This window comes from Gobius niger, assembly GCF_951799975.1.
Source record: "Gobius niger genome assembly, chromosome: 20".
Classification (NCBI taxonomy): Eukaryota; Metazoa; Chordata; class Actinopteri; order Gobiiformes; family Gobiidae; genus Gobius; species Gobius niger.
In genome coordinates this window covers 7,735,571-7,759,638 of record NC_136871.1, presented here as the reverse complement: position 1 = coordinate 7,759,638, position 24,068 = coordinate 7,735,571, and the positions used below count along the sequence as shown (strand labels likewise).

At 38.5% G+C, this 24,068-nt stretch overlaps 1 protein-coding gene across 1 annotated transcript in view; it reads left to right on the top strand.

Annotated features, from left to right (window-relative positions):
- LOC306979472 (NFX1-type zinc finger-containing protein 1-like) overlaps positions 1–24,068 on the top strand; it is a gene marked incomplete at its 3' end in the record, with an annotated part of 43,791 nt that overhangs the window by 1,463 nt on the left and 18,260 nt on the right. Inside the window, exons 2-17 of the mRNA XM_079578425.1 lie at positions 796–1,015; positions 2,984–3,342; positions 3,425–3,604; positions 3,672–3,778; positions 4,354–4,592; positions 4,685–4,816; positions 4,921–5,069; positions 5,652–5,795; positions 5,873–5,972; positions 6,292–6,518; positions 7,468–7,607; positions 7,729–7,861; positions 8,315–8,482; positions 8,559–8,669; positions 9,070–9,165; positions 9,296–11,018. Of these exons, the coding sequence (XP_079434551.1) occupies positions 796–1,015; positions 2,984–3,342; positions 3,425–3,604; positions 3,672–3,778; positions 4,354–4,592; positions 4,685–4,816; positions 4,921–5,069; positions 5,652–5,795; positions 5,873–5,972; positions 6,292–6,518; positions 7,468–7,607; positions 7,729–7,861; positions 8,315–8,482; positions 8,559–8,669; positions 9,070–9,165; positions 9,296–11,018 (4,228 nt within the window). The remainder of the gene's footprint in view (positions 1–795; positions 1,016–2,983; positions 3,343–3,424; positions 3,605–3,671; positions 3,779–4,353; positions 4,593–4,684; positions 4,817–4,920; positions 5,070–5,651; positions 5,796–5,872; positions 5,973–6,291; positions 6,519–7,467; positions 7,608–7,728; positions 7,862–8,314; positions 8,483–8,558; positions 8,670–9,069; positions 9,166–9,295; positions 11,019–24,068) is intronic.

Below are 24,068 nucleotides of genomic sequence, written 5' to 3'. Positions count from 1 at the left end.
TGAAAGACACTAGGTAGAAACAAGCAAAGCTGTTCAAATACCTTGCGCGTTTCGACGGACAAGGAACTACTTCGGTCTTCGTCAGAGGCGTCTCCCGACGTGCATGATGCGTCTCTTATTGGGATGTTGTTATTCCCAGGCGTGGCCACACTGACATAAGCAATAAACCTGTCAGTGTGGCCACGCCTTCCGCCGAGTGCTGGTTAGTGGAGAAGTTTGTCCCATGTGTGCGCCAGGGTAAAGGCGCCCTCATCTCTATTGATGGATCTTATTCCTCGCTTTCTGATCTCTAGCCTCCCGGATCCAGCGCTTGTACTTGTGCTCTTCCGTGCCCACGATCCTCGCCCCCTCCCAGTCCATGATATGATTTTCCCTTTTGCAGTGGTCTGATATTGCGGATTTGAGGTTTTCTTGTGTGGCCTTTTGTTTTATTGCTCTGGTTAAACGTCCCGCTGTCTCCTTTTCGCACTCCTTTTGATGATCGGGTTGAATTTTGTCCTTGGGGTGTACGAGTAACTGTCCTAACTTGGTGTGTGGTTTGATTATTGCGTTGATGTTGTGATAAGGAGACGGAAGTAGTTTCTTGTCTGTCGAAACGCGTAAGGTATTTGAACAGCTTTGTTTGTTTCTACCTAGTGTCTTTCAAAAAAGAAACCAAAAAGCTAAAGTTTATTACTCAAGAAGACATAATGAATGTAATAAAAGAATTAACATTAGCTTGTTCTGTTAGATCCTGTGAAACTTGGACAATTGGACTTTTTGTGTACACTTTTTTCTTTTCTTTTTAAAATCAAGGTGCTTAACATATTCCCCGCCAGCTCAGTTGACGCAGTGAGCCTTCTTCTGGCGTTGCTGCCCCCATCTATCTGCAGCCTGAGGACTTCGGGAGTGAACATCCCAGCGCAGATAGAAGAGAATATTGGGCATCTTCAGCACCTGGTTAAGCACCTCCAGACCAGGTCGAGAGAGGGCACCCTGCGCTCAAACAGGGACACCTACGCTCTGCTGCCTACGGGTGATGAGAACACAAGATCAGGTTTTGTTTACTGAAATATATAATACTCTGACATAATCGGAGGTTAATGTGAATGTGAATATGGAAACTTGAAGGAGTGGAATTAAACTTTCAGAAACAGTGAGAGCAAGGAAAGCAAGAGCCTCCAGAAAAATGCATAAATTACAAAAAGAATGATAACATTAGCAATTCCCACTGTTTCACATTTCACAATGACGAGTGGTGGTGGTATATAATTTAGCAAGATTTAAATAAACTAGATAAACCAAAAAGACAAAGAGAAGGCTCTGGACCTCTACTAAAAGGCTCGTAGATTCATACATTGAGAGAGAAAGAAAATGTTCCAAAAGTATACTTGATATTTATTTGATCACATTTGTTCTTAAAATCTTTTGCTTGCATTTCCATTATTTTCAGCTCATAGTAGGTTTTCAGTAGTGAACAGAAAAGTCCATTCAAAACGAACAATAAACAAAACAAGGCAGCAGGAAAACAAAAGCGTTGGAAAACAAAACATGACCAAACCCCTCAACCTATAAAAATTAAAGATAATGTTAGACTGTAACATAAAAGTAGGAAAATGACCGTAACGCTAGCTGGCTCATACCGTCGCACGCCCGCACGAGCATTAGCTCCAAATAATGTTATTAAACTGTAAGTAAAATGTATATTATAATTATGGACCTTTATGATTAGGACACAATATGTAAGGTAGGAATATTGTTGTGTTTTTTACATGTGATGGTGATGATAGTGATGATGAGGATGATGAGGATGAGGATGAAATGTAATAAGAGACTGAGTTATCTGTTATGGATGTGATGCTGATGAATGACCCCTGACTGCACTGTATATTTAATTATGACACTTTCCCCCCAAGGACCACAGATGGAAATTAGCTTGTGAGGCTACAGTCTGGTACGGTCATCTTTGCTCTCGAGCATAATGTAATTGTGCACTGTCCTGATAAATAAACAAACAAACAAACAAACTACTCGGCCCGGTGCTTCGACAGTGCTCGCCCGAGGAACCCGGCAGACCCCGGACTGCCATCACCGAGTAGAGCCTTGGACTCCATGGAATGTTGCGCTATGAAGCCCTCAACCATCCACGACACTACAGAAGAGCTCGTATTAGCGGCCACACAAAGTACGAAGATAAATGAACGGATCCAAGGAGGAAGTGCGGAGAATGGCAGAGGACGAATGAATGAAAGGGAGGGGCTTTTATACGATTTTACGGGATCACCTGCTGATGTTCCGTGTTATATATAAAATAATACATTTAAATTAAAGATTATGCTTTTTTCAATCACATAGCACCAGTCTATATCACACTACAATGATGACGAAACCTTCTGTTGGTCTGTAACTGCAGTAAATTAAAATATCTGCCTTGTATAAAATTACTCTCTTAAAATGGCTGTAGTGAATGTCTTGAAATAGGCCTCTGTCTCTTTAAGAACCTCTGACCCTTTCCGACACGCCCCCTCCACACGCTGTCTGTGGCATCAGTGGGGAGGGGGTTCTGCTGAGGAGCAGTGGTTGGTTACTCGGCTGGTGACGAAAGCTCGGAGGCGTCTCCAGGAGGTGGGGGCGTTCCTAGGAGGACTCAGGCAAACCTATCCCTAAAATGGCCGCCATCAGAGTTTTTACAGATTACTCATAAATATGTGAATGTGCCAAGGCAACACTTCAGGCATGTTTTCAATGAGGGAATGACATAATAACATGATGTAAAGCTTGAAAAAGTGGATTTTGCATAATACCGCCCCTTTAATAAGAGCTGCTAGCCTATCATTAACAATAAAATTGGTAATGCCCCACTTCATTTTAGCATTTTCCGTCATGATCCTGACCTCCGCCTGGTCTCCACCTGTATCATAATGCGCACACTACTCGCTCGGCAATTCCCTCACATAGTGCTCTGGCCAAAGTGTGTCTTTAGTGACATGTTTTTTGTGTGCAGATGAAGAGCAGCAGGACTTCAGGACCATCCCCATCTACCCGACCCCAGAGGAGCTCCGACACGAGGAAAGGCCCTATCTCAGACCTAACCTGACCTCTCAGCGCTACCCCAGCACTCATCTCTACCTGGACACACACTTCCGGCTGCTCAGAGAGGACTTTGTGCGGCCGCTCCGAGAAGGAATCCAGGAGCTGCTCAGCACTCAGATGAACATTGGACAAATGGATAATCCAGCGAACCAAGTCAAGGGCAAGCGCTTCGATGACATCCGAATGTATCACGACACAAAAGTCATTGCTCCGGAATGCACCAGCAGTGGCCTTGCATACATTGTCCAGTTTGATGTAGAGCCACTCAAGGTTAGTGTCTTAGAAGCTCATGCACACACAATACATACAGTCATTCTGCTGTTTTCACTATAAGATATTCTTGTTCCCACAGTTTGTGCGCTGGGAGAATTCAAAGAGGCTGATCTTTGGTTCTTTGGTCTGTTTGTCCTGTGATAACTTTGAGAGCTTCCTTTTTGCGACGGTGTCATTTCGAGACACAGAGGAACTCCAAAATGGATTTGTTCATATCATTTTTACAGAAGAAAGCAGGAATAGGTTGGCCACGCTGAAGGTGAGGGTCAGTCCTTCAATGACAAGGTTTAAAAGAATTCACCCACCAAACGTATATTTGAATGCAGGAAAACCAAGCGTTCCTGATGGTTGAGACCACTGCCTACTTTGAAGCTTATCGCTATGTCCTGGAGGGTCTTCAAGAGCAGGAGGAGGACGAGCTGCCCTTTAAAAAGTATTACTCTGTTTGTCTATTTTGTCACATATGCACCATGTAAGTAGACCACAACTTCAGGTTTGGACATAGGTAACAAAAAGCACAAACACAGCGTTCCATTTCTCTCAAAGTTACCGCTTAGTGAATGATTTTGCATTACATTTAAAGTGACAGTCTGGAAGTCTATATGTTTTACAAATGTTATAAAATGTGCAAATGCAACCACCTAGTCTTGCATTTTGACTTTAACTTAGTAACAATATACAGTATATACATATTTTTTTGTAAAGTCCCGCCTTCCCTTCCTGCGTTGACCAATGAGACGAGCTTTTCCTGTGAACTGGCCTGTCAGGTCCAATCAGGAGAAGGGGGAGGAGCTGATCGTTTACTTTATTCTACTTCTGTTATGCTCATTTTGACAAACAAAGAAGAGCTTTCTGGTTAAAGAGGGGAGGAATTTGATTGTTTACTTTCAAATTTCACTCGCTCTCTCCTCAGTTTGCAAACTTGCGGACTATCACTTTAAACCACTGATGCTACTGCGATTAGCGCTACTTCTACTACCACTTCTGCTCCTGTCTTTGCCCTTGTAGGTACCTTGTAGACTGCTGCACTGACGTGTCACCCCCAGCGTATCTTCACAGAGGTGACACCTATGACCTGTCCTCTGTGGCTCATCCGGACTTTAAGTCAAAAATCAAGGTATTTCCTGCTCTGGACACAAAGGCCTGGCCCACAGTGGAGGAGCTGGGGCTGGACGAGTCTCAGTTCAAAGCCTTTCATTTGGCCCTGACTAAAGAGATAGCCATCATACAGGGACCCCCAGGGACCGGTATGGCCAACTATTGTATGAGAACAGCATAACACTGTACATAAAAATGATAAAACACTGTTTGAACACAATATTTGTGATTGTTTTCCCAGGAAAAACCTATGTTGGACTTAAAATTGCTCAGGCTCTGCTGACCAATGGCAACCTTTGGCAATCCACAGCTGGTCACGGGCCCATTCTCGTTGTGTGTTACACTAACCATGCTTTGGATCAGTTTCTTGAGGGTAAACAAACTTTCCACAACGTCACCCATAACATGACTCCATCTTTGTTTTGTGAATGTATGAATACACTGTACTTTTAATTAATGGTATCTTTTTCATTTTAGGTATCTTTACGTTTCTCAAAAAGGGAATAGTGAGAGTTGGCGGCCGCAGCAGCAGTGAAATCATGAAGGGCTTCAACCTGAGAGAGCTATCTCAAAGTCCTGAATTCAGAAACAAAATACCGAATCACCTGATAACTTCATATCACACTGTAAGTTTGTATCTGCCTTCAAAACCTCTTCTACAATGCAACTTCCCCATCACAATAATTTGACAAGACCATTGGGTCTGAAAACATATTTAGTAATATTTTATCGGTTCACCTCAACAACAAGACAATTTTGTATCTTTTTTGCATTTGTGAATTTTAATGTCCCTACAAGGAAATGTATCCTCTGCTGTTGACCCATTCGATGATGTCTTAATCTCCAATGGAGGGCAGGCCCAGTATTAACTCTATAGGAGAAAAACGAAATGTAAAAAAGCCATGGATTGTTCCAGTAATGACAGAGATATTAACCAAAAAACAAGAAAAAAACAGCTGCCGACTCAATTTTAAACTAGAATCTCTTTATAATGTTGTGATGTGCCGTGAACAGAACCTAGTGCAGTGGTCAGGCACCCATTGTGGCCCCCGCTGCAGGTTTGCAGGAAGTAAATCTGAGTGACTAATAATACAACAATATTGTATTATTATAGACACAACAAATTGTCTGTTGTATGCAGTAGCACGAATAACACGGCTCATTAAAATAATAATTGCTGCTCTTCTAAAAAACACATTTATTTCCAGATTTTCAGTGTGGTGCGGGAAACAGAGAGCGACCTTGAGGCCCAGAGCATGCAGCTGGAGTGCATTTTTAAGGGGGTTCTTCATGAGAGCGTCCTGCAGCGATTTATTTCAGAGCCGCACTGGGACCGTCTCCACACGGTCCATGTATGTCTGAAATCTAAAAGACTATTTTCCCTCAGTGTAATATGGTAAATTAACGATATGTTGACGCATTTTTATAGAGAGATGATGTTTTTCAAGTCTGGGCTGGGAAAAAGGCTAGTGTGATCATGGAGTGGCTGGACCTCCTGCAGATACAGGACACAACACCCAGCGCACGGGGTAAGGCCAAAAGTCAAAAGGATCTGATCACAAAGCAGGAGTTGATACATTATTACAAAGTCTGCATATCATAGTGATCAATACAGTGTTTTAAAGTTAAAATGGTTATGACGGCCTCGAGAGCCCTGGGGCAGACTGACAGAAGTGAAGCTGCCAGTCTGCACCATCATTATATATTGCACCATAACAATTAAATACTGTAACTTGAAATATCAGATCTCTCTAACTACCAACTCAGCTGATATAAAGCATAAAATTATATATATTTATCAATTATTTTTCAATTACTGACTGGTATTGTTGTTACTGACTGTTTCAGACGTACAGGCTGAAGAAACTCTCATTCGCGTGGATGATCAGGCAGAGCTGCTGGAGGCTGAACGAGATGTAGATGGCACCACTGATTCAAAAGGAGGGAGAGATAATTCCACGAAAGCAAACTCAAGAAAGGCTGTGGAGAGAAGGCTTTTGGCCATGTCTCTGGATGAACCTGAAGAGAAAAAACAAACAGAGGAAAACGCTGGCGAGAATAAAGCAGTCTGGGAGGTACAGTCCCTGCTTCATGTGAATTTTTTTTGTTGTTGTTGAAATTAATGCTGTATTTTAGAGGTTGCATAGATACAAACGGCATCGCGTCAAAGAAGGGGGCGTGGCTTCGCCAAGGGGGAAAATATAATTTTTTGGGAATCACAATTTCCCACTTTTTTTAGCCATTTTCTGGTGGAATATAAAATTATTTATCACATACAAATAAAGTCAAGTGTAAATCGGGCCCATATGGATATTTTCTCATCACAGATTATTCAAGAAGTGAAAAAACGGCTTTCGTAGCTAGTGCTAGCTTGCCGTTAGCATTAGCATGATGCTAACATGAAGCATCCTGTTAGCATTCTCCATTATTTATGTATTTATGGGCTGTTGAAACACTTTGCCCCTCCCTATGTCTTTGTATCTTTATTTAGTAGAAAACTTCATTCATAATTCATAATTTAAAGTCCATCCATCCATCCATCCATCCATCCATCCAGCTCCTCCTGCAGGTGGTGGGTCCACGGAAGGACGGCTTCATGATTAACCGGGCCTGTTGGTCTCTCATAAGGGGCTTCTGAACCGCTCTTTGTCTGACCCGTCACCGAGGACCTGTTTGCCATGGGAGACCCTACCAGGGGCATGAAGCCCCCGACAACAGAGCTCCAGGATCTTTCGGGCGCTCAAACCCCTCCACCACGTTAAGGTGGCGGTTCCAGGAGGGGTCATTTAAAGTCGTTTTTGAATAATTAGAGAAAGTTTCAATTTTTCCTCCAAATTGTTTTCCCCCTTAACTCCCCCTTAACATGACCATATATGGGCGATTCCAGAGATGCCGTCTGTATGTAGTATGAAATAATATTGTCTGAAATGTGGTGTTTTTAGACTTTGTTTGTGGCTAATCGGATCAGTTGATATGCCTTAATTTGCATTTTTTTTTTCACATTTTGGTCGGTTTTGATTTTAGTATCAAAAGGAGCAGAAGAAAAAGCTGAAGAATAAAATAAAACGTGAGCTGAGGGCAACTTCAACCATGACAGAGGAAGAGGAGCGTGCCATCACTGATGTCTGGACACTGAGTATCCTGGACAGATGGAGACTTTATCGGCGAGTAGTTTTCAGTCTTCATGCACATTTTAAATTTGTTTTTGTCAAATATTAAACTATTTCCCCCTGTACTCTGATTTCATGATTTTTTCTCTCTATTGTTTATGGTATCTGTTTACAGAATGTGGGTGGAGCGCTACCGAGTTGAACTTCGCACCAAATCCTTACTTTTAGAACAGCAGTACCAGAACGCAGTAGACAGACTGGCTGACGTCAAAAGACAACAAAACCTTTGTATTCTCAAGGAAGCCTCGGTAAAGCTACTAATACTAAGAGTTGTTTTTTTACAGCTGTGTTCACAACCCAGACTCCACACAAAACTAAAGGAGCACAAGAGCCACACCTCCAAATAGAATAATGCCAGATAATCAGCCATGTGTTATTCATGGACAATTTTTCAAATATTTAATATTTTCTTGCTAGTAAGTTAGCCTCGGTTTTACTTAGACTCTCAATACTTTAATTTGTCAGTCTTTGGAGATTATCAATGTCATTTTTTCTTCTGGCACCGGGATGAGGCAGGACTGTTGAGCTCTTTTTCCTGTACTTTTAAATTATTTGGAATTTGATTAACCCTGGCATATCTTCAGTTGTGGATAAGAACATCTTGGTGAAATAACCTTTTCTGTTATACGGACCCAGTTTTATATGAAATTATTGTATTATGAAACCTGAGCTCTGTCAGAAGAGATGTGATGTGCCCGCAGGTGATCGGCATGACGACCACAGGTGCCGCCAAGTACCGGCACTCGCTGCAGCAGGTGCATCCGTCTCTGGTGATCGTGGAGGAGGCGGCTGAGGTTCTGGAGGCTCACACCATCACCACTCTGAGCAGCGCATGTCAACACCTCATCCTCATAGGAGACCACCAGCAGGTAAGATACAAAAGCAATACGTTGATGTCCTTATATGGCAGAACATTATGGATTTTGTATTTTATTTTTCTTGCAGCTGCGTCCAAGTGCCACAGTGTATGAACTCGCGAAGAACTTCAACCTGGAGATGTCCATGTTTGAGAGACTGGTGAACATGGGACTTCCCTTCGCCAGACTCGATTATCAGGTATTGTCATGCAGTGCTAAATTTTGTGGATTTTTTTGCTGCATGTTTTGCGACTAATTGGAGAATTGTTTCTCAAACATAGATGACAGACGCTACTCAAACTCATCTGATAATTTAAACGTTTTGACATAGTTTTTTAGACCCTTTTTGGCCCTGACTTGATCTTGATCTCGGCCGAGGGTAAATAGAGACCCAACAACAGAACAGCCGATCACAAAGCTTTGGTCATGACTGACCAGCAGGCAGCGAATACGAGGTGGCGTAGCAATGTAGTAAAACATCTGTGAAGAAAAAAATGTAAAAGTATTACAATGCATTGTATGTGTTGTCACTGCGAAGGTTATGAAACGTTTTGTGTGCACTTATAACAATGGGCTTACATGTGTAATGTTTTTTTCAGCACCGCATGAGGCCAGACATTGCCCGTCTGCTGACCCCACACATCTACTCAGAGCTGGAGAACCACCCCTCTGTGTTAGAGTACGAAAACATCAAGGTGTGTGCATGTTTTTGAAAGTATACAGTGTGTTTTTTGCTTTTTTACACATTAAGTCTCATTCAAATTTGTAACTCGACATCATGCGAGTATAACGTTATAATGACTCTTGCTGTTGCATGTTTTACAGGGTCTGAATACCAACCTGTTCTTTGTGGAACACACACATCTAGAAGAGGAGCTCAGAGATGGCAAAAGTCATGAGAACAAACATGAAGCTCAGTTTGTCGTTGCTTTGTGTCGTTACCTCATGCTTCAGGAGTACAAACCAGAGCAGATCACCATCCTCACCACTTACACAGGCCAACTCTTCTGTCTGCGCAAACTCATGCCTGCCAGTCAGTTCTCAGGAGTGAAAGTTCATGTTGTGGACAAATATCAAGGTGAAGAAAACGACATTGTGCTGTTGTCTTTAGTTCGGAGTAACTTGGAGCATAGGGTTGGGTTTTTGAACATCCCCAATCGAGTGTGTGTTGCTCTGTCCCGTGCAAAGAAAGGGCTCTACTGCATAGGCAACAGTGAGATGCTCGGCCAAGTCAAACTGTGGAGCAACATCTTCCACACTTTGAGGGAGAAGGATCAGATTGGGACAGCTCTGACTTTGTGCTGTCAGAATCACCCCGCTCGACAGGTGAGAGCTGCCAGTGCTGCAGACTTCGAACAGGCCCCTGAAGGAGGCTGCACCCAGCCGTGTGAGTACCGCTTAGAATGTGGTCACGTGTGCAGTAAAGTGTGCCATCCTTATGACCCAGAGCACAAGCAGAACAAGTGCATGAAGAAGTGCCAGAAGATTCTATGTGATTTGGGACACGGCTGTCCTCAGTTGTGCTATGAAACCTGTAACAAATGCAATGTCCTGATGGAGAAGACCGTGCCCCAGTGTCAACACAAACAGATGGTTCCTTGTCATCAGGATCCTGCCACCTTTGTGTGCCAAGAGCCCTGTCCCAAAACACTGGAGTGTGGACATCCCTGTGATCAAGTGTGCGGAAAATCCTGCACTACATCCTGCAAAGTAGAGATTCACTATGAGTTGAAGTGTGGCCATAGTAAAGACGATTTCTGTTTTTACAAATCACAGCAAAAAGAGCCAGCTTGTTCAACTCCCTGCAAGCAGCAGCTGAAATGTGGCCATGCCTGTCCTGGTACCTGCAACCTTTGCCACTCAGGCCGCTATCACTGCGACTGTTCCCATAAATGTGAGCGCCTTCTCATCTGCTCTCACAAGTGTCAGTCTCCCTGCACTACTTGCCCTCCTTGCACTAGAGAATGTCAGAATCGCTGTGTCCACAGTCAGTGCTCCAATCCTTGTGGTCAGCCCTGCAGTCCCTGCGTGGAGCCCTGTGCCTGGCAGTGCCCTCACCAAACCTGCACCAAGCTCTGCCATGAGCCCTGTGACCGCCCCCCGTGTAATGAGCCATGTGATGAGACCCTGCCCTGTGGGCATCCATGCATCGGGCTGTGTGGAGAAAACTGTCCCGACAAGTGCCGCGTCTGTCATCGTGAAGAGGTAACTGAGATCTTCTTTGGCTTTGAGGACGACCCAGAATCACGATTTATTCAGCTGCAAGACTGTGGACACGTCATTGAGCGCAGAGCCCTGGACCAATTCATGCAGATGGACCAGACACAGCAGGAGAATGAGGAAGAAGTAGCAATCAAACTGAAAGAGTGCCCTAAGTGCCGAACACCAATACGCAAGAACCTTCGGTATGGATCCCACATAAACCGCTGCCTGGCTGAGATCGAGCTGGTAAAGCAGAAGATTTCAGAAAAACGGGAAGATGTTCAAGCTGATGTGATGCAGAAACAGCGACAAGCAAAAGAATTCAAAGAAGAATCTCTGTGGTTTAGTGAGTTCTCAACGAGATCTGCTGATCTTTTGAAAATAGTAGATTTGGGCACATGCAGTACAGCATCTGTTCAAATTAGATATAGTATTATGACTTTTCGTAAGTGGCTCAAAAATAGTCGACAGAGGTTCTCAGAACAGCAGGTGTTTGACTTGGAGAGAGAACTACGGAGGCTCACTCTCTTGACTGAACTGGATGCCATTGTCACTGAGCAACAATACCTTCAACAAAGGAATAAATATGAAATGAAGGAAGAAACTGTACGAGATATATTGGGAAAATGTGGTCAGTTCACTGAAGATGACGAAGCAGGAGTTAAACCATTTTTAGAAGAGTTAAGAAATGACTTCCCTTGTTTGGGCATCAGCGTTGAAGAGACAAAGATCCCTTTGTCACCCGTCCACCTGCCTGGACAGTGGTTCAGATGTGTCAGCGGTCATGTGTATTTTAAAACGGAGAGTGAAGGGACCATGGAGAAACCTCAATGCCCACAATGCAAAGCAAACATGGGAGCACCTGCATCTAGTAAATGGTAACCTGCTGGCCTCTGAGATCTCAGCAAGCCCCACACAGCTGTATCAAACCGAACTTTAAACTTTCTTCAAGTCAAGCATGAGAGTAGTAATGGTAGTAGTAGCAGTAGTAGTAGTTGTAGTAATGCTGCACTATTAAAGTATATAATTGTGTAATGAAATTTTTGGTTGGGGGTGCGCTTGTTAAGCCTGTTGTTTTTTTCTTCATTAGGTAATTTTTTGCTGGTGCGTCTTACTCTCTGGAGCGACTTTATAGTCTGGAAAATACGGTATATTCTTCTATGAGGTTAAAACAACTTGCTTGAAAATTGCCGGCACATATGTTTCTATCAATAAAAATATCTTTCTATGCTGTGATGGTATGCTATTTCTATATATATTTCCTTTTTTTTTTTTTTTTTTTTTTTTTATATGCATCAAGTTTTATTAACATGTCCTTAAGTTAATCATCAATCAATTCATGAATCATGTCTGCAGACTTCCATACCACACGAAGGCACAGTATGTCGCAAAAGCAAGGTCTTCCATCTGACTGAGATCGACTCTTTGCCAAGACAGTCTGAAACAAATAAAGTTACATATGTTACCTTTAAAACTTTTTTAGTCATATTTCTTTCTTATTCAGTTCTTTTTAGCCTTAGCAAGTATTGTTCTGCACAAAAAAAATCCAGATAAAAACAAATTGCTCATCCTTTTTGATAAGGTTAATGGAACCTATAGTTGAGGTACATTGGGGGCCCCTGTGGGTCTTTGGGACGGTTAGTGGGGCGGCACAACACTCGGGACTTTGGACATCGAAGCAATATAATGTATGCCACTTATGATTAATTTAAAGTTGCTGTATGGACCTGTTTTTGTATATACTTAAAGGAAGAGGCCACCGTGCAGAGCCGTGGGAAGATATTTTAGTTAGGGGGTGCTGAGGGACAAAATTTACCCCCAAAATACTTTTTCTGTGCATAAATCCTATTTATTAACGTCTTAACTCCCGCCTGAACCGAGAGCATTTTCTCCAGTTCAGCTTTTTTTTAGGCCAGTGTAACACCTCATTTGAAAGACCTACAAAACTAAATTGATCTTTTTCCTCACATCAGATTTTTTTTCATCACTTTTTTTGTTGGGCAGTCATCTCATTTTTGTCAAATTTTCGTGACTTTTTTGTCACTTTTTCATCAAATTGTTTTTTTTTTGTCATATTCTTATCACCTTTTTGTCAATTTTTTCTCAATTTTTCGTCTATTTTTTCTCAATTTTTGTCATTTTTTTGTAATTTTTTTTCCACTTTTTCGTCAATGTTTTCGTCTCAGTTTTGTTGCTGTTTTCACACCTTTTTTTTCCAGAAGCTTTTGGACTGGGGTAAAGCTGGAGAAAATGTGCTCGGTTCAGGTGGGAGTTAAGGGGTTAATATTGCCTGCAGTTCACAAACTATCCACGAGGGGGTGCTGCAGCGCCCTCAGCACCCTGGGTTCCCACTGCCTTGCCACTGTGCGTGTCCGTGGAAAAGCGTGGTAGCTTCCATCTTCACCCCTGTTTGGAGCTATAGGAATATATAGGGAGAGGCCAAATGCTGACAACATCTTTGGTCGTTTTGCGTGACTGAGGACACGCACAAAGACCAGACAGGTACGCACCAAGTCGTCTAAGCTCAGGTAAGAACATATCTCAGTATGGTGGCCTGTTCCTTTATGTAAAACTCAAAACATAAAACATGTGAGCTGCACCAAACATGCTCCGAATGAGACACCGACAATGCAGTTTTATGCTTTCAAAATAAAGCATGTGGGTGATTTCTGTGGGTGAAAGGTCTATGACAAACACATCAAACACAATCAGCTTTATCTCAATGTCCTGCTCAACATACAGGCTAAAAGGCTAACAGCGGTTTTACATAATTGTAAGAATTTCTCAGGTTAAAATGAAGCTATTTATTTATTTATTGAAAATAAACCATTTGTCTATGGAAAAAAAGGTTAATTATTGTCAAAAAAGCATTGCAAATGAAAATCCAGAGTAATATTTTTGTATTTCGCATTGACTTAATAATAATAATCAAAATTAAGAGATTTAACCCCTTAACCCCCGATCGAACCGATTTCCGTTTAAGTAATATTCTATATCACTCTGACAACAGTTAAACAACATTCTATATCACTCTGACAACAGTTAAACAACATTCTATATCACTCTGACAACAGTTACAGAACATTCTATATCACTCTGACAACAGTTAACAGTTAAAGAACATTCTATATCACTCTGACAACAGTTACAGAACATTCTATATCACTCTGAGAACAGTTAAAGAACATTCTATATCACTCTGACAACAGTTAAACAACATTCCATATCACTCTGACAACAGTTAAAGAACATTCTATATCACTCTGACAACAGTTAAAGAACATTCCATATCACTCTGACAACAGTTAAAGAACATTCTATATCACTCTGATAACAGTTAAAGAACATTCTATATCACTCTGACAACAGTTACAGAACATTCTATATCACTCTGACAACAGTTAAACAACATTCTATATCACTCTGACAACAGTTAAAGAACATTCTATATCACTCTGACAACAGTTAAACAACATTCTATATCACTCTGACAACAGTTACAGAACATTCTATATCACTCTGACAACAGTTAAAGAACATTCTATATCACTCTGATAACAGTTAAAGAACATTCTGTATCACTCTGACAACAGTTAAAGAACATTCTATATCACTCTGGCAACAGTTAAACAACATTCCATATCACTCTGACAACAGTTAAAGAACATTCTATATCACTCTGACAACAGTTAAAGAACATTCTATATCACTCTGGCAACAGTTAAAGAACATTCTGTATCACTCTGACAACAGTTAAAGAACATTCTATATCACTCTGGCAACAGTTAAACAACATTCCATATCACTCTGACAACAGTTACAGAACATTTTATATCACTCTGACAACAGTTACAGAACATTCTATATCACTCTGGCAACGGTTACAGAACATTCTATATCACTCTGACAACAGTTACAGAACATTCTATATCACTCTGGCAACAGTTAAACAACATTCTATATCACTCTGATAACAGTTACAGAACATTCTACATCACTCTGGCAACGGTTACAGAACATTCTATATCACTCTGACAACAGTTACAGAACATTCTATATCACTCTGGCAACGGTTAAACGACATTCTATATCACTCTGACAACAGTTAAAGAACATTCCATATCACTCTGACAACAGTTAAACAACATTCTATATCACTCTGACAACAGTTACAGAACATTCTATATCACTCTGGCAACGGTTACAGAATATTCTATATCACTCTGGCAACGGTTACAGAACATTCTATATCACTCTGGCAACGGTTACAGAACATTCTATATCACTCTGGCAACGGTTAAACGACATTCTATATCACTCTAACAACAGTTACACAACATTCTATATCACTCTGACAACAGTTACAGAACATTCTATATCACTCTGACAACAGTTAAACAACATTCTATATCACTCTGACAACAGTTAAAGAACATTCTATATCACTCTGACAACAGTTACAGAACATTCTATATCACTCTGACAACAGTTACAGAACATTCTATATCACTCTGACAACAGTTACAGAACATTCTATATCACTCTGACAACAGTTAAAGAACATTCTATATCACTCTGACAACAGTTACAGAACATTCTATATCACTCTGACAACAGTTACAGAACATTCTATATCACTCTGACAACAGTTAAACAACATTCTATATCACTCTGACAACAGTTAAAGAACATTCTACATCACTCTGACAACAGTTAAACAACATTCTATATCACTCTGACAACAGTTACAGAACATTCTATATCACTCTGACAACAGTTACAGAACATTCTATATCACTCTGACAACAGTTACAGAACATTCTATATCACTCTGACAACAGTTAAACAACATTCTATATCACTCTGACAACAGTTAAAGAACATTCTACATCACTCTGACAACAGTTAAACAACATTCTATATCACTCTGACAACAGTTACAGAACATTCTATATCACTCTGACAACAGTTAAAGAACATTCTATATCACTCTGGCAACAGTTAAAGAACATTCTATATCACTCTGACAACAGTTAAACAACATTCTATATCACTCTGACAACAGTTACAGAACATTCTATATCACTCTGACAACAGTTACAGAACATTCTATATCACTCTGGCAACAGTTAAAGAACATTCTATATCACTCTGGCAACAGTTAAAGGACATTCTATATCACTCTGACAACAGTTAAAGAACATTCTATATCACTCTGACAACAGTTAAAGAACATTCTATCACTCTGACAACAGTTACAGAACATTCTATATCACTCTGACAACAGTTACAGAACATTCTATATCACTCTGGCAACAGTTAAAGAACATTCTATATCACTCTGACAACAGTTAAACAACATTCTATATCACTCTGACAACAGTTACAGAACATTCTATATCACTCTGACAACAGTTACAGAACATTCTATATCACTCTGACAACAGTTACAGAACATTCTATATCACTCTGACAACAGTTAAGTAACATTCTATATCACTCTGACAACAGTTACAGAACATTCTATATCACTCTGACAACAGTTAAACAACATTCTATATCACTCTGACAACAGTTAAAGAACATTCTATATCACTCTGGCAACAGTTAAAGAACATTCTATATCACTCTGACAACAGTTAAAGAACATTCTATATTACTCTGACAACAGTTAAAGAACATTCTATATCACTCTGACAACAGTTAAACAACATTCTATATCACTCTGACAACAGTTAAACAACATTCTATATCACTCTGGCAACAGTTAAACAACATTCTATATCACTCTGACAACAGTTAAAGAACATTCTATATCACTCTGGCAACAGTTAAAGAACATTCTATATCACTCTGACAACAGTTAAAGAACATTCTATATCACTCTGACAACAGTTACAGAACATTCTATATCACTCTGAAAACAGTTAAAGAACATTCTATATCACTCTGACAACAGTTACAGAACATTCTATATCACTCTGACAACAGTTAAAGAACATTCTATATCACTCTGACAACAGTTACAGAACATTCTATATCACTCTGACAACAGTTAAACAACATTCTATATCACTCTGACAACAGTTAAAGAACATTCTATATCACTCTGACAACAGTTAAACAACATTCTATATCACTCTGACAACAGTTAAAGAACATTCTATATCACTCTGACAACAGTTAAACAACATTCTATATCACTCTGACAACAGTTACAGAACATTCTATATAAATCTGACAACAGTTAAAGAACATTCTATATCACTCTGACAACAGTTACAGAACATTCTATATCACTCTGACAACAGTTACAGAACATTCTATATCACTCTGACAACAGTTAAACAACATTCTATATCACTCTGACAACAGTTACAGAACATTCTATATAAATCTGACAACAGTTAAAGAACATTCTATATCACTCTGACAACAGTTACAGAACATTCTATATCACTCTGACAACAGTTAAACAACATTCTATATCACTCTGACAACAGTTAAACAACATTCTATATCACTCTGACAACAGTTAAACAACATTCTATATCACTCTGGCAACAGTTAAACAACATTCTATATCACTCTGACAACAGTTAAAGAACATTCTATATCACTCTGGCAACAGTTAAAGAACATTCTATATCACTCTGACAACAGTTAAAGAACATTCTATATCACTCTGGCAACAGTTAAAGAACATTCTATATCACTCTGACAACAGTTAAAGAACATTCTATATCACTCTGAAAACAGTTAAAGAACATTCTATATCACTCTGACAACAGTTACAGAACATTCTATATCACTCTGACAACAGTTAAAGAACATTCTATATCACTCTAACAACAGTTACAGAACATTCTATATCACTCTGACAACAGTTAAACAACATTCTATATCACTCTGACAACAGTTAAAGAACATTCTATATCACTCTGACAACAGTTACAGAACATTCTATATCACTCTGACAACAGTTACAGAACATTCTATATCACTCTGACAACAGTTACAGAACATTCTATATCACTCTGACAACAGTTAAACAACATTCTATATCACTCTGACAACAGTTACAGAACATTCTATATCACTCTGACAACAGTTAAACAACATTCTATATCACTCTGGCAACAGTTAAGTAACATTCTATATCACTGTGGCAACAGTTAAGTAACATTCTATATCACTCTGGCAACAGTTAAGTAACATTCTATATCACTCTGACAACAGTTACAGAACATTCTATATCACTCTGACAACAGTTACAGAACATTCTATATCACTCTGACAACAGTTAAACAACATTCCATATCACTCTGACAACAGTTACAGAACATTCTATATCACTCTGACAACAGTTACAGAACATTCTATATCACTCTGACAACAGTTAAAGAACATTCTATATCACTCTGACAACAGTTAAACAACATTCTATATCACTCTGACAACAGTTAAAGAACATTCTATATCACTCTGACAACAGATACAGAACATTCTATATCACTCTGACAACAGTTAAACAACATTCCATATCACTCTGACAACAGTTAAAGAACATTCTATATCACTCTGATAACAGTTAAAGAACATTCTATATCACTCTGACAACAGTTACAGAACATTCTATATCACTCTGACAACAGTTAAACAACATTCTATATCACTCTGACAACAGTTAAAGAACATTCTATATCACTCTGACAACAGTTAAACAACATTCTATATCACTCTGACAACAGTTACAGAACATTCTATATCACTCTGACAACAGTTAAAGAACATTCTATATCACTCTGATAACAGTTAAAGAACATTCTGTATCACTCTGACAACAGTTAAAGAACATTCTATATCACTCTGGCAACAGTTAAACAACATTCCATATCACTCTGACAACAGTTAAAGAACATTCTATATCACTCTGACAACAGTTAAAGAACATTCCATATCACTCTGGCAACAGTTAAAGAACATTCTGTATCACTCTGACAACAGTTAAAGAACATTCTATATCACTCTGGCAACAGTTAAACAACATTCCATATCACTCTGACAACAGTTACAGAACATTTTATATCACTCTGACAACAGTTACAGAACATTCTATATCACTCTGGCAACGGTTACAGAACATTCTATATCACTCTGACAACAGTTACAGAACATTCTATATCACTCTGGCAACAGTTAAACAACATTCTATATCACTCTGATAACAGTTACAGAACATTCTACATCACTCTGGCAACGGTTACAGAACATTCTATATCACTCTGACAACAGTTACAGAACATTCTATATCACTCTGGCAACGGTTAAACGACATTCTATATCACTCTGACAACAGTTAAAGAACATTCCATATCACTCTGACAACAGTTAAACAACATTCTATATCACTCTGACAACAGTTACAGAACATTCTATATCACTCTGGCAACGGTTACAGAATATTCTATATCACTCTGGCAACGGTTACAGAACATTCTATATCACTCTGGCAACGGTTACAGAACATTCTATATCACTCTGGCAACGGTTAAACGACATTCTATATCACTCTAACAACAGTTACACAACATTCTATATCACTCTGACAACAGTTACAGAACATTCTATATCACTCTGACAACAGTTAAACAACATTCTATATCACTCTGACAACAGTTAAAGAACATTCTATATCACTCTGACAACAGTTACAGAACATTCTATATCACTCTGACAACAGTTACAGAACATTCTATATCACTCTGACAACAGTTACAGAACATTCTATATCACTCTGACAACAGTTAAAGAACATTCTATATCACTCTGACAACAGTTACAGAACATTCTATATCACTCTGACAACAGTTACAGAACATTCTATATCACTCTGACAACAGTTAAACAACATTCTATATCACTCTGACAACAGTTAAAGAACATTCTACATCACTCTGACAACAGTTAAACAACATTCTATATCACTCTGACAACAGTTACAGAACATTCTATATCACTCTGACAACAGTTACAGAACATTCTATATCACTCTGACAACAGTTACAGAACATTCTATATCACTCTGACAACAGTTAAACAACATTCTATATCACTCTGACAACAGTTAAAGAACATTCTACATCACTCTGACAACAGTTAAACAACATTCTATATCACTCTGACAACAGTTACAGAACATTCTATATCACTCTGACAACAGTTAAAGAACATTCTATATCACTCTGGCAACAGTTAAAGAACATTCTATATCACTCTGACAACAGTTAAACAACATTCTATATCACTCTGACAACAGTTACAGAACATTCTATATCACTCTGACAACAGTTACAGAACATTCTATATCACTCTGGCAACAGTTAAAGAACATTCTATATCACTCTGGCAACAGTTAAAGGACATTCTATATCACTCTGACAACAGTTAAAGAACATTCTATATCACTCTGACAACAGTTAAAGAACATTCTATCACTCTGACAACAGTTACAGAACATTCTATATCACTCTGACAACAGTTACAGAACATTCTATATCACTCTGGCAACAGTTAAAGAACATTCTATATCACTCTGACAACAGTTAAACAACATTCTATATCACTCTGACAACAGTTACAGAACATTCTATATCACTCTGACAACAGTTAAACAACATTCTATATCACTCTGACAACAGTTAAAGAACATTCTATATCACTCTGGCAACAGTTAAAGAACATTCTATATCACTCTGACAACAGTTAAAGAACATTCTATATTACTCTGACAACAGTTAAAGAACATTCTATATCACTCTGACAACAGTTAAACAACATTCTATATCACTCTGACAACAGTTAAACAACATTCTATATCACTCTGGCAACAGTTAAACAACATTCTATATCACTCTGACAACAGTTAAAGAACATTCTATATCACTCTGGCAACAGTTAAAGAACATTCTATATCACTCTGACAACAGTTAAAGAACATTCTATATCACTCTGACAACAGTTACAGAACATTCTATATCACTCTGAAAACAGTTAAAGAACATTCTATATCACTCTGACAACAGTTACAGAACATTCTATATCACTCTGACAACAGTTAAAGAACATTCTATATCACTCTGACAACAGTTACAGAACATTCTATATCACTCTGACAACAGTTAAACAACATTCTATATCACTCTGACAACAGTTAAAGAACATTCTATATCACTCTGACAACAGTTAAACAACATTCTATATCACTCTGACAACAGTTAAAGAACATTCTATATCACTCTGACAACAGTTAAACAACATTCTATATCACTCTGACAACAGTTACAGAACATTCTATATAAATCTGACAACAGTTAAAGAACATTCTATATCACTCTGACAACAGTTACAGAACATTCTATATCACTCTGACAACAGTTACAGAACATTCTATATCACTCTGACAACAGTTAAACAACATTCTATATCACTCTGACAACAGTTACAGAACATTCTATATAAATCTGACAACAGTTAAAGAACATTCTATATCACTCTGACAACAGTTACAGAACATTCTATATCACTCTGACAACAGTTAAACAACATTCTATATCACTCTGACAACAGTTAAACAACATTCTATATCACTCTGACAACAGTTAAACAACATTCTATATCACTCTGGCAACAGTTAAACAACATTCTATATCACTCTGACAACAGTTAAAGAACATTCTATATCACTCTGGCAACAGTTAAAGAACATTCTATATCACTCTGACAACAGTTAAAGAACATTCTATATCACTCTGGCAACAGTTAAAGAACATTCTATATCACTCTGACAACAGTTAAAGAACATTCTATATCACTCTGAAAACAGTTAAAGAACATTCTATATCACTCTGACAACAGTTACAGAACATTCTATATCACTCTGACAACAGTTAAAGAACATTCTATATCACTCTAACAACAGTTACAGAACATTCTATATCACTCTGACAACAGTTAAACAACATTCTATATCACTCTGACAACAGTTAAAGAACATTCTATATCACTCTGACAACAGTTACAGAACATTCTATATCACTCTGACAACAGTTACAGAACATTCTATATCACTCTGACAACAGTTACAGAACATTCTATATCACTCTGACAACAGTTAAACAACATTCTATATCACTCTGACAACAGTTACAGAACATTCTATATCACTCTGACAACAGTTAAACAACATTCTATATCACTCTGGCAACAGTTAAGTAACATTCTATATCACTGTGGCAACAGTTAAGTAACATTCTATATCACTCTGGCAACAGTTAAGTAACATTCTATATCACTCTGACAACAGTTACAGAACATTCTATATCACTCTGACAACAGTTACAGAACATTCTATATCACTCTGACAACAGTTAAACAACATTCCATATCACTCTGACAACAGTTACAGAACATTCTATATCACTCTGACAACAGTTACAGAACATTCTATATCACTCTGACAACAGTTAAACAACATTCCATATCACTCTGACAACAGTTAAAGAACATTCTATATCACTCTGACAACAGTTACAGAACATTCTATATCACTCTGACAACAGTTAAAGAACATTCTATATCACTCTGACAACAGTTAAACAACATTCTATATCACTCTGACAACAGTTACAGAACATTCTATATCACTCTGACAACAGTTAAACAACATTCCATATCACTCTGACAACAGTTAAAGAACATTCTATATCACTCTGACAACAGTTACAGAACATTCTATATCACTCTGACAACAGTTAAAGAACATTCTATATCACTCTGACAACAGTTAAACAACATTCTATATCACTCTGACAACAGTTAAAGAACATTCTATATCACTCTGACAACAGATACAGAACATTCTATATCACTCTGACAACAGTTAAACAACATTCTATATCACTCTGACAACAGTTACAGAACATTCTATATCACTCTGACAACAGTTACAGAACATTCTATATCACTCTGACAACAGTTAAACAACATTCTATATCACTCTGACAACAGTTAAACAACATTCTATATCACTCTGACAACAGTTACAGAACATTCTATATCACTCTGACAACAGTTAAACAGCATTCTATATCACTCTGACAACAGTTAAAGAACATTCTATATCACTCTGACAACAGTTAAACAACATTCTATATCACTCTGACAACAGTTAAACAACATTCTATATCACTCTGACAACAGTTAAAGAACATTCCATATCACTCTGACAACAGTTAAACAACATTCTATATCACTCTGGCAACAGATACAGAACATTCTATATCACTCTGACAACAGTTAAACAACATTCTATATCACTGGGGCAACAGTTAACCCCTCAACCCCCGGTCGAACCGATTCACGTTTTCCCGGGGGTTAAGGGGTTAAACGGGAATCGGTTCGACCAGGGGTTTAGGGGTTAAAGCATAAAGCAGGCTGATCGGCTCTGTGCAAACTCATGGACACAACCAAAATGTTAAAAACTTAAAGTTATAAAAGCATTTCACTGTATTTTCAAGTATTGCGGATTAGATAGTATTAAGTACAACCATAATGAAGAAACGAGCTCTCGATTGAGTTTCTAGTGTGATTCCTTAATGTAATGTAAAACATTTTAAATGGAGAAAGTATGAGTACTGTAGATTCTCGATAACAGTAAGTCAGGTGTCAATTTATGTTTTTTTGTGGTTGTTGTTGACATTAGATACAAAGAGAGTTTGTGATCCTTCTGAAAAAACAACATGCAGGTACAAGTAAAATGTGTGGTTTTAAGGTTTACAAGGTCCCATAATAAGGACTACTTACTTACTAACCAAACAGTGTATGAATGATCTAAATACAGGAGGCAAATTACATTCATCAAATTTATTTTCTTGTGAAGTCAAATAAGCCAACTATTGTATTCCCGCTTTTCAACAGTAGATGGCAGTAAAGCACTTTTTATAAAATTCATGGAGCCTTGACTTCACATGAAATAATCCTTGCTTTTTTATTTGATGAATGGAATTAAAAAGCTGCATTTAAATGTTCTGATTTGTTCTTTTTTCTGTTTCTCAACAGTTTGTTTTAATGTCAAGCGTAGATGCTTTAAATATTAAAAAAAACAAAAAGACACATTTAGGTTATAGTAATGCCATTGCCACATGTCATCATTCTTTCTTTTTGATTGAACATATAGCCTATATAATGTAATTCATGGAGAGACATTTATCCATGTTGAAAAATGACTATAGTGGACCATCTGCTATTGGTGGCAGTGACTTTCTTACTGGCATCAACCCTTTTTCAGGAGGTAAGGCAGTAATTGTACTTTTTTTAATGTTTAAAGGCCTTTTTC